General features: G+C 38.6%; 1 protein-coding gene across 4 annotated transcripts in view; it reads left to right on the top strand.

Annotated features, from left to right (window-relative positions):
- Nucleotides 1-15,725, top strand: part of NOL4 (nucleolar protein 4) — a 216,107-nt gene that overhangs the window by 82,862 nt on the left and 117,520 nt on the right. For all 4 annotated transcript variants that reach the window (XM_020790952.3, XM_020790950.3, XM_020790949.3 and 1 more), the window contains exons 4-5: nt 607-719; nt 4,773-4,905. In XM_020790952.3, coding sequence (XP_020646611.3) covers nt 607-719; nt 4,773-4,905 — 246 coding nt within the window. The remainder of the gene's footprint in view (nt 1-606; nt 720-4,772; nt 4,906-15,725) is intronic.

The following is a 15,725-nucleotide window of genomic DNA, read 5'->3' as shown; positions in this document are numbered from 1 at the left end:
AAAAGTTCTCAGGTCAAATCTGCATTTCCCATAGGAATGCATTGAGAACCATTTGAGCCGTATCTGCTCTTTTCCGTCCATAGAAACTAATGGGAAGCTGCTATTCCGCCTTCGACCACTAGAGGGGGATATTTTGTTTCTTAGGTCAAGAAAAGTTCAGGGAAGGCAGGGAAAATACAGTCCAGGCAGTACAGTACCAGGCAGTCCGAAGACTGTCTCCCAATCCACTCTCTAAACGCTGGGAGGAGTGAGGAAGCAGACAGGCACCCTTTTCACTGGCCAACAGTTAACTGAAAGTTCAAATTTTGCACTTTCCCTGTCTCCCACGTGGTTTTTTCTTAACTCAAATCTAAGTATGTAAGTCAAGTCAATATTTTCCTATGAGAGTGGTTCTTAAGTCAAAATATTCTTAACTCGAGCCGTTCTTAAGTCAAGACCCCACTGTATCTTATGGAAGCATTCTTGATGAGTCATTCCCAAAGGCAGGAAGTAGAACATATAACCTTTTTGCAATGGATTTTATTACAGTCTAGTTGTATGTATCTATTTGTATGGACTCAAACCTATCAGTTTCAATACAAACAAAATAAACTTCTGTTCTTACAGATAATGGAAAAAACCCCACTTTGGTGACTAGCATGATTGATTATAATATGCCAATCACAATGGCCTACATGAAGCACATGAAGCTGCAGCTACTTCATTCCCAGCAAAATGAGGTAAGTATCTAATACTGGTTCACTGCAGAAATGGATGAATTTTTTGGTCTATTTTAAAGAATATTTTCATATAATGTTCAACAACTTCATTTACCCTGATGATATGGGAGACAAGGGAAACAATAAAAGGTATGGTTTATCGTTTATCATTCTAGGTAGGATATCTCAGACTGGAGAAATGAATGACTGAGGCAATATTGTCTTCGTAGTGCTTGTCCAAATAAAGAGCAAAATGGAGGAAGGTGGTAAAAAGGGTTTTCTTTTAGATATTTTTTAGCTTGTTTTAACTAGAAAGAAGAAAAACAAAGCAACAAATAAGTGTCCCCCAATTCTGTTAATCACATCTTGATCTCCTGAAAGTATTCATTTAGTGTATTTCATTCAATGGCAGCCTCTGCTGATCCTTATCAATTTTATACTACGGCAAATAATAGCAAATCTGGTGGTTCACCCCTGGAACATGGCCACTATCAAGAAGGCAAAGGTCTCTGCAGAGCTTATAATTTACTCTTGAAAAGTAATCAGTTACAGTTTCAAGACAACAAAGGAAGCTAGGTGCCATTAGAGTCATTTTTTTTAAAAAAAAGCCTTGTTTTTCTTACTTTCCATGATCTTCAAATGAAATTAAAACAGCTAACTTAAAAAATCTGAATGTTATACACTGCTGATCTGTAGTACCAAACATTCTCTATACATGCTAGTGATGGTAGCTGTGGAGAGATAATTTAAAAGGGATTAAGGTGGCTCCTTGTCTTAACTAGAAGCAGAGCTTTCGTATAATTTAAAAATCATCCCAGTCAAACAAAGTACTTCAGTCTGGCTTCAAAAGTGAGTCACTGCTTAAATTTATAGCAAAACCCTAGAGTCTAGGTTTATGCAAGTGGTATTTCAAAATATACTTAAAGGTAAGCATACTTAATAGCTTTTCTGAGTAGGGCTTTTCTGAGGAGATTAGGAGAAAGAAAATAAAGAACAGTCAATCTGGTTATCAGACAGTTAAGGAAAATTTGATCTGTTTCACCCCTCACCCACCTTTGTTTCTCTATTCAGCATTCTTCCAAACAACAGTGAACTGACATACCATCACAGCCTCTAAAAACTTAGTGATACAGCTAGCAAGAGGCAATACAACAGTGGTGCCTCGCATTACGACATTAATTCATTCCAGCGAAATCACTGTAGAACGAAAATGTCATAATGCGAAATTAAAAAGCCGATAGAAACGCATTAAAACCCAATTAATGCGTTTCTAGGGGCTTGAAACTCACCGTCCAGTGAAGATCCTCCATAGCGTGGCCATTTTCACTGCCTGTGCAGCGAGGAATCCGTCCCAGAAAAGAGCGGGGAGCCATGTTTTTACCCGGCTGCCATTTTGAAACCGCCGACCAGCTGGCCGAAAATCATCGCTTTGCAAGAATCGGTTCCCAAAGCAGGGAACCAATTATCGCAAAGTGAAATTTCCCCATAGGGAACATCATTTTGTGATTGCTTTTGTGATTGCAAAACCTTCAATGTAAAGCGATTTCGTCGTAAAATGGAGCGCTCATAATGCGAGGCACCACTGTATTAACTAAAACCTGAACACGGTCTCCAGTATCATGTAACTACAGTTGTTTATCTGTGAAGATTCTCAGTCATCCAGATGAGGTTATCTGGAAATTGAGTCATGGCAACTGGACTTCTCTCTTGTTAGGTTGAAACATTTCACTACTAACCAACTTAGCTTCTTCAGTCTGAGGAGAGTTGGTAGGAGATCCCTGATATATCCTCCACCTTGGTTTCACTTCCCCCTGATCTGAATAGGCTTGTTCGAAGGACAAAGGACTGGGGATGATGGACTGCAGAAGTGGGATTATCTCTCACCCCCAATGCTTTGTCCTTTTAACGAGCCTGTTCAGACCAGGGGGAAGTGAAACCAATGTGGAGGATATATCAGGGATCTCCTACCAACTCTCCTCAGACTGAAGAAGCTACTTGGATGAGTAGCAAAATGATTCAACCTAACAAGAAAGAAGTCCAGTTGCCATGACTGAACTTTCAGATAACTACAGTTGTCATAGAATCATAATGCTTTCTATTCAACTGTAAATCTATTCAAGGTGATTAATGAAAGGCCAGACACTGCTTTGCTGAAAGGCTTAAACTGCAACACCTGCTTATCTGAGAGAACCCCATTGAACTCAACCTGTTTTGGAGTAGACATCTATACAATTTCATTGTGAGGAAACAGGTCAAGGAGACTGGCATCCTACAGTATCATAATTATTCCCTTTATTTCTGATAAAGACAGTGATAGCTGTGTTAGGACAAATCAAATTGCAATTTGCATAGTGAAGTGATAGATTTTTAGGCGAAACAAAAAGGCACAAATAGGTGTGCAGAGGCACACAAAAGATTCAATAACTATTTCTTTTCATTAGACAAGATTTAAAATAGGAAATTTGAAAGGCAGAATTACAAACAATTCCAACAACAACGACAAGAAAAGACCAATGTGGGTTCACAAAAAGCTCAGAGAGACCCTGAAAACAGAAAGGACACATGTAGGAAGTGGAAGGAAGGCCAGGTTACAAAGGAAGAGTACAGGCAAGTACTGTAGCTAAGAATTGTAGGGATGGTAGGAAGGGAAACGCTGAGAATTAATTTTAACTGATGGGCTAAGTTTTTTTAAAAAAACACCCAAATTGTGTAGGTTTGTTTTATTCCTCCTGTGGATGCAACTGCTAAATGGCTATATTAGGTGTCCAGAAAGTCATGAAAGAAAAATAGACATGCCCACACCAAAGAAATTCTAAATGTTTCTGCTGTTGAATACTTTTATTTTTGATATTATTTTGTTTTATTTATTTAAAATATTTTTACCTTGCCTTTCTTCTTAAAAGGAGCCCAGGTGGCTTACAATTAAAAGTCAATTTTATTTATTTATTTATTTATTTATTTATTTATTTATTTATTTATTTATTTATTTATTTATTTACTTACTTACTTACTTACTTACTTACTTACTTACTTACTTACTTACTTACTTACTTACTTAAAATTATATCTCCCGCCCATTTAGATTCGGTCTACTCTGGACAGCATTACAAAATTTAAAAACCATAGAACCAGCAAATATGTAAAAATCCAAGATGTAAAAATGTAAATATTAAGATGCAATCAATATCTAAATGCTATAAACAGTTAGTATATTTTGATAATGTCATTGCTGCTCAGGATGATCCTGAGTATGGCTTTGAATGCCAGTATGGCTGGACCAGAACAATATTTCCCAATGTTGCTGGAGGAGCTAAAAAGAGATTATATCATCAGCACCAACAGTTCTTGTCACTGCTGGGACTACAGTATATAGGTCTTTATGGTAAAGAGAAATGTAGATATTAGCATTAGGACTGGTATCAGAGCCAGCACAGGCCTTATGATGAGCTGAGTTAAAAGTTAGCAGAGGTTTGAGCCCACCTTATAAATACCATGGCAATTTTAACAGTGAAATTTGTGGTCCAAACTGTCCAGTTACAAACGTAGGGTGCATCACTGTCCACTGCATGTCAGCAACAGCACTCTTCTTCTCTTGGAAGCCCTGATATTTGAAAAGAGTACAGTGTGTCTTATGGAGGCTTGAGAGAGACCAACCTTTTCAAAAATTCTGTATCAAATACAGGAAGAGTAAATAGGACTGTGGATACCGTGGCTCTCTTGAATCATTCTATTTTCTCTTTTTATCAGTAATTATCATAGCAATTTAGCTAGTTATGAAAATTCCAATTGTTTTCACTGAAATTCTCCTCACACTTTCAAAAAAAAATCTAATCCTGAGTCTATTTACACACAACAGTCAAGTTTAAGCATATGTAAGTGGGCACAATAGCCAGTTAATTATTTTCATAAGATCTCTTAGTTAAATTAGAAAGAATCAAAGCATTTGAGGTTGTCTGTCCTCTGCTTAACAGCATCTACTAATTGCTTGGTAAGCTGTAATCCACCGTGAACGCTGCCTGAAAATTATCTTGACGTTTGTTAATATGCTTGTGATATAGAATTTTGCATTTTCAGGATGAAAGCTCCATAGAAAGTGATGAATTTGATCTGAGTGATTCCACCAGGATGTCTGCTGTAAACTCTGACCTCAGTTCAAATCTAGAAGAAAGAATACAGAGTCCACAAAATCTCCAAGGACAGCAAGATGGTAAGCTTAGTGTTCAACAAATGGAGCCGAGTTAAATTTGTTACTTTCTTTTTCCTTTGTTTATTCTCCAGGGCAGGTAATTTCTATGGTTTAGTCATCACTTATTTAGTAATCAATGGTGTAATTTTAAACTAATAATTCTGAAGACATAGACAGGATATACAAATAGGAACAGAGAATGAAAAAAGGAGATGAGGGCAGGGGATGAAATTGTTTACGCTTTTATCGGTGGACCAAGTTGCTTCTGACCTGGGGATGCAATATCATTTACTTTGTATGTGAATAACTGCAGGTACTGGTTTTTGTCCAGCTGACTAACTTTGCTTACTTTGTGCTCTCTTCCAGACACAAAAATATCCAATCTTATCTGTAGTGCATTACTAGCAAAGGTGCCTAGCTTTGGCTGAATTATAAACCCATTAGACCCATGTCTCCCTCCCAGTACTCTGTCCTCTTACCCCACCCTAACACTTTCCCCCACACACTGGTCTTTTTACTCTCTCTGCCCCATCCTTCAGCCCAGTACTCACAGGATAGAAATGTACCTTTTGGGATAACATCTCCCAGTCCTGCATGGTAAATCAAGGTATGACCCATCCATTAATCTAATTTGGAAAACAGATTATTCATCCAATATGTTGCATCTCTAACTCTATTCATTTCAACAAGAGGACTACAACTCCTAAAATCCCCCAGTAACTTCTTTGGATTTCAACTCCCAAAGTCCGCCAGCCCATATCCACAACAGAGATATAACATATATAGTTATATAAATTGGGGAATGAGTAATATTTGTGCAAAGTATTTTTCCTGCTCTGGCTATTTTAGTAAGAGAGCTGCAGCTCCCAGAATCCTACAGCCTGCCTAGCTAGTCAAAATCTAACTGATATAATTATTTAATTTAGGACCTCATAGGGGTTCATGCAAATTACACATTTTTATCTTTTATCACTTCAGAGATTTTAAAGATAAACACACATGCAAAGTTACTGCTTGATTTATATTATTTAGGGACAGTGATCTCTACAAATATATTCTATCATATGAGCTAATGGCTACCATAGATCTATATGGAAAAGATAAAATGCTGCACTTAAGAGCGATCACAATGGAGCAAAACTCGCTATTCCTGGGCACATTTTATGTAAAGAACTGCCCTTGAATTTGCTGAAGAATGACATCTGTGAACTTTCTCTATGACAATAATGGGGAGTACATTAAAGGAAAACAAACAGAGATCCCTGGCAAGAAAGGCTTAATAATTGTACTGCACAGACATAGATCAAAATCCTGTTGCATAGCTTTGCATGTACAATAAAGATGACAGCAGCAGTACCAGCAGCAAACTGCTATTGATTAAAGGTGTTCCCAGGTGCACACAGCTCATACACAATGCAACCAATTTGTCTGCACCACAAAATGATCAAAGAAAGCCTTTGGTCATATTTGCCACTGCTGATGACCTCACCAATATTGTACACAAGGAGTAAAACAACAGGATTTCAGCCACAGACGGACAACTTTCAGACTGGTTTCTAGCATTATTTCATCTTGAATTTAACACAGGAATATTGGAAGAGAGTTCTCTCTGATTATGGCATGTACAGTATATTGCTGAAAACCACCTTCAGTTGTCTTTTTCACTGGTGGTAGAATAGATGAGAGTTCACTCAAGAAAGACGATAACAATGATGGTCACTGATTCCTGTGAACAGAGGGATGTGTGGATCTTTTAATGCAGGGATGGATTATCTAAGTGGACTTGGGGCCAAAATCCTGTCCCCAGATCCCACCGTGAGCCACACACCAAGTCTGTAAATGATTGGTAACAGACATTAAAAAAACAAAAAGGAAGGGGAAAATAACTGTTCCTCCAATTACATAAATCTTTTTGTGGTAAAGTTTTTGTTTGCTTGCTTGCTTGTTTTTACTGGAGGCATGTTCTAGGGTGGCCGTGGGACCACTATAATGTTCTTGTGGGTCTTTATGAAGCTCTGAGGCCTCATGTTGTTCACTCCAACTGTAGGTTCCCCTTTATACTGGTGCCAGTTTTATGTACATAAGCTGTATTCAGTTATTAAGCTGAATGTGAGGAAGGAGGGAAAAGTGATACTGTGTGATATTTCCACTCCCTCACCCTGTGCATAAACCATACTATCTGAACATGTGAGCTGTGATAGGAGGGATGCACTGAAATTCTGAAATAAAACCTAAAATTCGACTTCTCTAGTCTCCTCCAGTTTGCTGCTGGAGGAGTGGAGCACAGTTTGCTATAACTAGCAACTTGTAGGGTAATATGGGAAACCTGTCTCCATTGTGGTACCTGCTCCTCTTGCTCTGTGTTGACTTTAGGCTGTTGCCCCTTTCCCAGCAAATTTGGAACTCAACCATGAACCAGAAAAACTGACAAATCAGGTTGATTTCTGGTTTGGTTTGTGACCAGTTTGTGGATCCTCTTTTGTCCAAGCCAAACAATGCATTGAACTTTTTTCCCTTGACACTTCTTCACTCTTTCCACACCTCTTCACTCTTTCCACTGCCTCTGTCACCTCCCTACCTGGACCTGCTACTGCTACTTCCACAACTGCTGCCATCATCAGAGACAGCAGGGAAGTTGGTTGCTGCGATCTGTGCATGGGCTCGCTTCCCAGCTGATGAGGGTTTTCAGCTGGGGGGTTAGGAACATGCATAGAGGCAGCACCCAGGCTCCTGGAAGGGAAGCTGTGCTGCCACTGCTGCCATCGCACCACAAAGAGTACAGGGAGGTGGTGATGCGGCTGCTGCAGTGTGAGGACAGTGGTAGTGTGACAAAAGCAGGTAGCCCCACCCCCTGGACAAGAATTGAAAAATGAACTGCAAACTGGTCTGGTTTTCTAATTGGTTTGTGATTCATGACTGACCTTGAACCAACACAAGTCACCATTTTTCATGCCCATCTTTAACTGACATATGTCCATTTCAAAAATCTCCTGAGATGTTGCTGTAGCAGGCCACTCTCAAGCCTCTACCCATCCAGGGCTCTAAGAGTGCTCACTACTTCTCTTCAAAACTTCTGCCACCAACCTATCCTTAAAATCAAAAGGACAAGTGTTTCTTTCAAAACAAATAAAGTGTTTATTGATTTGTACAAAAATAAAAAGGGTGAACCATGTATAAAATCAATTAGTCAATCACTGTTTATAAGACACTAACTCACAGACTTTTCCCTCACTGAGAGGCTCTTTCTCACTCTCTATCAATCTCTCTAATCACTCATCTCTCAAACTGATCTGCTCTCCTCTCAGACATCACACACACCTTATATAACCCAGCTCGTCCCACTTCTGCACCACCCTCTGTCCTCTCATTGGCTGAGGTTCCCCTGCCCAGCTGTGACGGACAAGTGAAAGCAGAGCTGTATGCCACAATTGCCCTCTTTGTAGCTTCCTACCCCAGATAAATGTATTCTTACAGAAACCTCTGTTTCTTCCCGACATATAATATTCTACTCCAGCACCTGAAGCTCGCCTACTACTCCTGTGTAATTCTTTGCAGCTGTTGCTGTTAGTATCTCAGAGCCACAAATGGTCTCCCAGAGTAAACTTGAATGCAGAGTCTATGAAACTGGTGGTGTGAAACTGGTGACCATGATTGTTTCCTTGATTTTAAACTGTGGACTACTAGATCGAACATATGAACAGTTTATTGACTAGGGCTGCAGTCCCATGCACATGTGCACAGGGCATATTTAAAGGTGGGTTATACCCCAGAGTCCTCCAGCCACTAGTAAAATAATAATAATAATAATAATAATAATAATAATAATAATAATAATAATAATAATAATAATAATAATAATAATAATAATAATAATAATAATAATAATAATAATAATAATAATAATTTTTAATGAACTCTGCATATAGCAGACAATCAGCTAAGACAAGCGCTTACTTCAAAGCAGATATTTGCTGGATTGTGATATTAACTATGCTTTGTGAAGACTAGAGAGGGGATGAATCAGAAAAATGGTCACTCATTCATCAAGGTCAACAAATCGTGAATTATGAATTTGCAGTTCTTTTCTGATTTATCAATTCATTTTTCACTTCAAAACCCTATAAAATTCCCCAAGCATCTAGAGACAGGGAAGCATCCCCTTACTCTCCTTTACAAGCCCAGAAATTATGGTAAAATTGAGTTTCAGTTGTCTGAGTTGTACACCCACAAGGAACATCCCCCAGGAAGGTTCCACCAGGCAGGTAAAGACACCAAAATCATAGGGAAGCTTCTACTAATTCTCCTCCAGAATCTCTCCAAGTTTGCTGAAGACTGCGTTTCAGACATCCAAGTAATATACCCACAAAAATGGGTCCCCCCCCAATAGAGTGTCCTTTAGCAGCTGGCTTGGGGAAACCCAATATTCGTCCAAACTTGGAGAGATTGTAGAGGTGCGTCAGAGAAAGCTCCCCTGTGTGTTTGGTGTTTCTAGGTCTTTGGGGAGCCATTTTAAAGCCAAGCAAATAAACGAATCAAAAATCTCAAAAAATGTGTTGATTCACATTTTTGGGGGGCATTGATTCATACAAAAATAAATTGATGAATCTCTAATTTTTGAATGATTTTGGTGATTCATTTTTTAATTTGTGCCCATTTCTAGTGAATAAAATTCCCAATAAATTATCTTTTCTGAAAATACTTTGAGCCAAACACATGTTAAGACAAATGTTTATTTTTTCCTCTTATAATGTTATCTCTCCAGAGATACAAAAGTTTCAGTGCTACATTCCTAAGAAGTAAAACATATAAACAAACCCACATTATCTCCAACCAACCTTTTCTAAAATAGTGGCAGGGGAATTTGCCAGTGCAGATTGAGGCAAGCTTGCATTAGAATGGATCAAGTCTTCTGATCATAAGGGAGCACTGCTTCTAATGTTATTTATCTGTGTTTTCTACTTTGGCCCTTATACTTTCTGAGGGACTCAAAATTAAAAATTGGGCTCTACCTATGTTTACAAAAAGAACAAATGTACATTTCTTTCTAGGGTGACAAAGGTTTTTCATAATTTATGTTAGTTTTAAATGAACTATTTTGCTCTTTTAAATGTGTTTTAATATTGATCTTAGTTACCGTTTTATATAGTACTTATTTAATTCTTTTTAAATATTTGTATACTTACTGTTTTAGCTTTTAAAGACTGCTTTAGTGATGAAAGTCACCTTGGGTACTTTCAGGGAGAAAAGTCACTTAGAAATACTTTTAATAAATAAATTAAATTTCATTTATAGACTACTAATAACTCTTTCTTAGGGCAGATTGAGGTTATGTACCCCTCAAACCCCACAGAAGAGACTAGCCTGATTTTTGGATTTTGAGACAAAAGAAGGGTAGCAATCTTGAAAGTACCTAGATTTGAGAAGAAAATCCAGACACTGGTTTCTATTATTATCTGAATTTGAAGCAAACACAAAACAGATTATTGGATCCCACATCTTCCAGACGAGAGCCTAATGCTATAGAACTTGTATGAATCCTTCAGCAGTTGCATGAATCCTTTGACACACTTTTTATAATCTGCCATTAAAACAGAATGCTAATGCTGCTTGCTGCTCATTATAAGGAATTATTAATGCCCACATTCCAAACATGTTTGTATGTGTGAACATTCCATTACTTTCATGGATGTGTGTTGACTTTCTTAGAGCTAAGGCTTATGGCTATGTCTTTGATCCTCAATCACTTAATTCCAAAGTAATACAACTGTAGCAAAAGGTTGGCAGCCTGAGAACTGTAGCATATAACAGCTTCTTGAGGTAAAAGCACTGATCTGATTCAATTTTGGGTGTTCTCATGAAATGGATAAATTCTCCCTTTTTTGTTGCTCTGAAAGTAACATGCTCAGAACTAAATTGGATACATATCAGCTGTCCTGTCCCTGATAGAGGTATAGTTGTTACCACCTAAGTACAAGCACTAAGAATGGAATAAAACCAAAACAGCAGCAACAACAACATCTAAGTAACACTTCTGCTGGCAGCAAATTACATTGTGTGCCAGGATTTAAAATGAGCTTTTAAGCTACATCCTCCTCTTCCCCCTTATGAAAGTCTGTAGACAGACAAAATCTAGTACTGTATATGAACTGCTTTGGCTGAGAAGAGATGGCAAAATAATGTAAAGGAAGCTCTGGCTCCCTTGTATGGCAGCAGCACTGAGGATAAAAAGACATTCTCTGCCTGTGAGATTGTCAGTCTGCTACCTTTCAAAAGCATTGAATTTCTTTGTTGGCAAAGGATGGGGGGGCGTCAGAAATGGGACATTTACATCTGTATGTTTGAGAAAAAGCCTCAGGGCTGAGCTGAAAATTAATTGAAGTATTATCGTTTTCATGACAAAACCACAGAAGTTTCTTCATACTGTGCATAAGTGATATCACTATATCAAAGAAAATTAATGCCTTTGTCACCTGTGAAGAGTTTAAGTGAAGCTGGCATATATTGCTACTTCACTGACTTAAATTATATTCAGTTGCTTCAATGAAAGGAGTAATATCCATTGAGCTTTGTGTGGTTCTGTGTGCTTTTCACAACCAAAAAGAACACCCTACGTTACAATTGCTAGCAGTATGATTGTAGTACGTTACAGACACTTCTTTGCAGCTGATACAATATCCATTTGTAAGGTGATCTTGGTAACAGTGGGATGGTTGTTTTGATAAAGCACTAGAGATCTGTTGTGTGATTATCTACAGCCTTTCTAGGTGGCAGCAAAATAACAAAGACAATTTGAAAAAGAAAAGGATGAGTTTTTTTAGTGAATAAGTTGTCATATAATTAAGATTCGTCTCCTGACAGAGGACAGTAGAGAGGACTGTGTCCAGGAGTTGAGTGTGTTTGCTGGCTCTGCTGTCCAGGTGCTGATTGCTTAAAGTTCTCACTTAATGTAATTATGAGCAATTTCATAGCCTCAGTTCTCCCTTCTTATGGCTCTTTATTTCTAGACTGAATTTGGACTTTGCTCTTCAAACAGAGGGTTGTTCTCAGTAAAAGAGAACACAATACCACCGCAACAGAATATAAACAGTAGGTGTACAGGAAAGAAAGAATTAGCTGGACAGAGAGGTGGATAACCACATGCAAAAAGCCACTGTGGCTATAGCAGTTAGAGAATGTTGGACTGTGATTGGGAGACTTGCTTTCAGAGTCATGTGAAGCTGGCTAAACCACAAAGCTCACTGGAGAAAGGGCAAGGCAGAAATATCATAAATAAAATAAGTGTAGAGTACTAGTTAAATAAATTGTAAAGAGTGACAGACTAGGACTCTGGAGAACAGGGTTCAAATCCTCACTCAGCCATGGAAACTCACTGGGGTGTGGAACTGGTAAGAATTACTCCTTCAATATCTCACTTACCTTGAAAGCCCTATTAGGGTTGCTATAAGTTGGTTCCAACCTGGCTGCACAGAACAAGAACAGCAAGGTTTTAAATGAACTGCATAGTGTATCAACTGCCAAACTTGCTGCTGGTCAATAGATATGATGATTTAAAAATAAAAAATGCAATGGGACATGTTGCAATCCTATTTTTTCTAAATGTTCTTTGATCCTTTTTTCTAATTGCTCTTTGTAAATAAGAAGTTCTTTTACAGCATAAACTCATTTGTTTACAGTAAACTCAAATGTTATTAGATTGCATGAATTATGTATTTAACAGATGCAAAGCTAAGTTCTGACTGGTCCAATATGATCAGTGAACAGTCACATTTTCCACATCGCTATCCCAGCTGTGCAACTGTCACTTCCTATTACTACTCTTGCCCTGCACAGTTAAATGTGTCTTGTAATGACAATAATTGCCTAAAAATTGTTTGCTATGTTTGACTTGTTAGCAACAATCTAGCAGCAGTTGGTTATAATCAAGATCTCGGTTATTATTGCATAATTACATAAGTGAGGACTTCAAGCCATTAATATCCCTGATGTGAAAATGACCTGAAAACCACCACCACCCAAATAATGCAGAAGCAGTTGAAGTTACTTCAGTCCAACAAGCTGACACAAGTACTTTATCTTTTTGGCAAGAGCCAGTATATACTCATATATTGCTAAAAGTATGGAAAATATAGCTAAAAGAAGGATTTTTAATACATTCTGGAAGTTCTACCTTTCTGGCTGGAGAACTGCAGCCCAAAAAACCAAACAAAATGAAAACAAGGAGTTATAATGACCTTCCCTCCACCTCTGTTCCCCCCCCCCCATTGCCCTGGCTGTACCTTGAAACTTCCCTCGTGTTGCTACAGAATATCATTGCCAGCCAAAAGCTGCACACAATTACTCCCCAATGCCTCAAAGAACAATTGTGTAGTTAATACAGGTTGCTTATGCTCAGCTGAAATAATCTTAATGTTTCCTTTCACTCTCCTGGCCCTGTGCAGACAATACAAGACAATTTTTGCTGTTCAACAGTTTTTCTGAGAATTGTTTGCTCTGAGTTTTCATGCCTGTTGGCATAATACATTCACTGAAGAGGCATGGGACTGAGGGTGAGGTCTGGACAAAGGTGTGAATTAGAAGCAAGGGACAGGATAGGTCCCAGAAACTTACTTTAAAAAACTAAAAAATTAGAGGGAGTGTTCCAAGTTTCTCCCCCACAGACTGAAAAACATAAAATAAGGCAGCAGAAGGGACCCAAAAGGCTATTAAGTCCAAACCCTTGTTCAGTGCAGGTATCCAAATGAAAGTATATCTGACAGATGGTTGTAATTTTCTGTCGAATGTCTCTAGTGTTGGAGTGCTCGGCACTTCCCGAGGTAATTAGTTCCATTGTTGTATTGTTGCACTTGGGATATTTTTCCTGATATTCAACTGAAACCTGGCTTCCTGAAAGTTGAGTCCATTATTACATATCCTGCACTTGGAATGATAGAGAACAAATTCTGCCCCTCCCCGTGTGACATCTTTTCAGGTATTTGAAGAGTGCTATCGTAGCTCCCCAAAGTCTTTTTTTGGGGGGTGGCTGGGGTAGGCTAAACAATTCTTTCTGTATTTCCTCAGAAGGCTTGCTTTCCATTCTTCTGATCATTCTTGTTGCCCTCCTCTGAGCCTGTTCCAGTTTGTCTGCATCCTTCTTAAACTGTAGTGTCCAGAATTTGACACAGTATTCAAGACATGGCTTAACCAGTGTTGAATCGAGGGGAACTAGTACTTTGTAGGATTTGGAGATGATATTTTTTGTTAATGCAGCTTAAAATAGCACTTGCCTCTTTTGCAGTTGGATTACATTGTTGACTGAAATTCAGCTTGTGATGTACAACAAGATCCTTCTAACTCCTAGTATTACTGAGCCAAGTATCCCCCATCTTGTAAATGTGCATTTTAGTTTTTTTCCCCTTGGTATAGAGCTTTGCACTTACCACTGTTAAATTTTTATTTATTGTTTTTGCCCCAGTGCTCACGTCTATCAAGATCTTTCTGAATTTTGTTTCTAGCTTCCCAGGTATTAGCTATTCCATCCAATTTTTGTGTTATCTGCAGATTTAATAAGCATTTTCTGGAGCTCCTCATCCAAATCATTAATAAAAAGGTTGAAAAGCACCGGGATCAAGACTGAGCCTTGTGTTACCCCACTTGTTTACCTTTTCCCAGTCTGAGAGGGAGCCATTGATAAACATTCTCTAAGTACAGTTCGGTAACCAACTAATTATTTACTGGATAGATGTTCTATACAGCCCACATTTAGCTTCCTAATCAGGATATTGTGGGGCACTTTGTCAAAAGCATTATTGAAGCAGAGATACACTACATCTACAGCTTTCCCACTGTCTACCAGGGAAGTTTACCCAATCAAAAAATGATATACGACTAGTCTGGCAGGATTTGTTCTTGACAAATCTGTGTTGGCTTCTAATCGTTTTGAAGGTTGTTGCAGATTAGCCACTTTATAATCTGCTCCAGAATTTTCCCTGCGATTGATGTCATGTTGGCTGGTCTGCAGTTCCCTCTTTTTGCTCTTTTGAAACGTAAAGATGTTAACCCTCCTCAAATCATCTGGCACTTCAAGCACTGTAATGATTTTCAGAAAATAATAGATAGTGATTCTGAGAGTTTTTTATCCAGTTTCTTCAGTGCTCTTACATCCAGTTCATCAGACTATGAAGATTTGAACTCATTCAAAATAATGAAACACTCCTTGACTATTTGTCAGTACAGGTAATAATGAAATTATGCACCGTCAAGTCAATTCCAACTTATGGTAACTCTTTCCAGAGTTTTCTAGGTATAAAGTACTCTGAAGTGGTTTATCTTTCCCTTTCCTTGGGGTTGTTCTGGAATTATGCAGCTTGTGCAAGGCCACATAGGCAGTCTCTTCTACCAAGGATGCTCAATGGTGAATCAAACTCTCAAACTGTGGCTTTGCAGCCAGATACCTATTTCACTGAGCTATCCAGCCAGCCCACTAGAGATATAATTGTTTAAAACACAATTCTTCATGCTTTTGAAAGGTAACTAAAATGTTGCTTTTTGTTACTTTTCAAACGTATCTGCATTTTACTAGCTGTTGACTTTGGTTACAAAACATTTTATCCTCCTGTACACCTTGTTATTGCTTGATTACCCACATTAGTGCTCCGGGCAACAGCAAGAAGCTCAGCACAAGCCAGCTGATGCACCATGTGATACTTCTCCTCCATCATTTAGTGAGGTGGGAGGGGATGGAGGTGGGTACTCCCAGCAAGCCATCTGGCCCCAGCACACAGGTAGCTGGGAGAAGAGGGTTGCCTTAGGATGAGGCTAAGTGGAGAGAGTCCTTACAGCTGCAGGGGAGTCAGGGTTCTGAT

The sequence above is a fragment of the Pogona vitticeps genome, chromosome 4 (assembly GCF_051106095.1).
Source record: "Pogona vitticeps strain Pit_001003342236 chromosome 4, PviZW2.1, whole genome shotgun sequence".
Taxonomy (NCBI): domain Eukaryota; kingdom Metazoa; phylum Chordata; class Lepidosauria; order Squamata; family Agamidae; genus Pogona; species Pogona vitticeps.
Note: the sequence above shows the minus strand (reverse complement) of the source record. Positions and strands in the feature narration are given on the sequence as shown.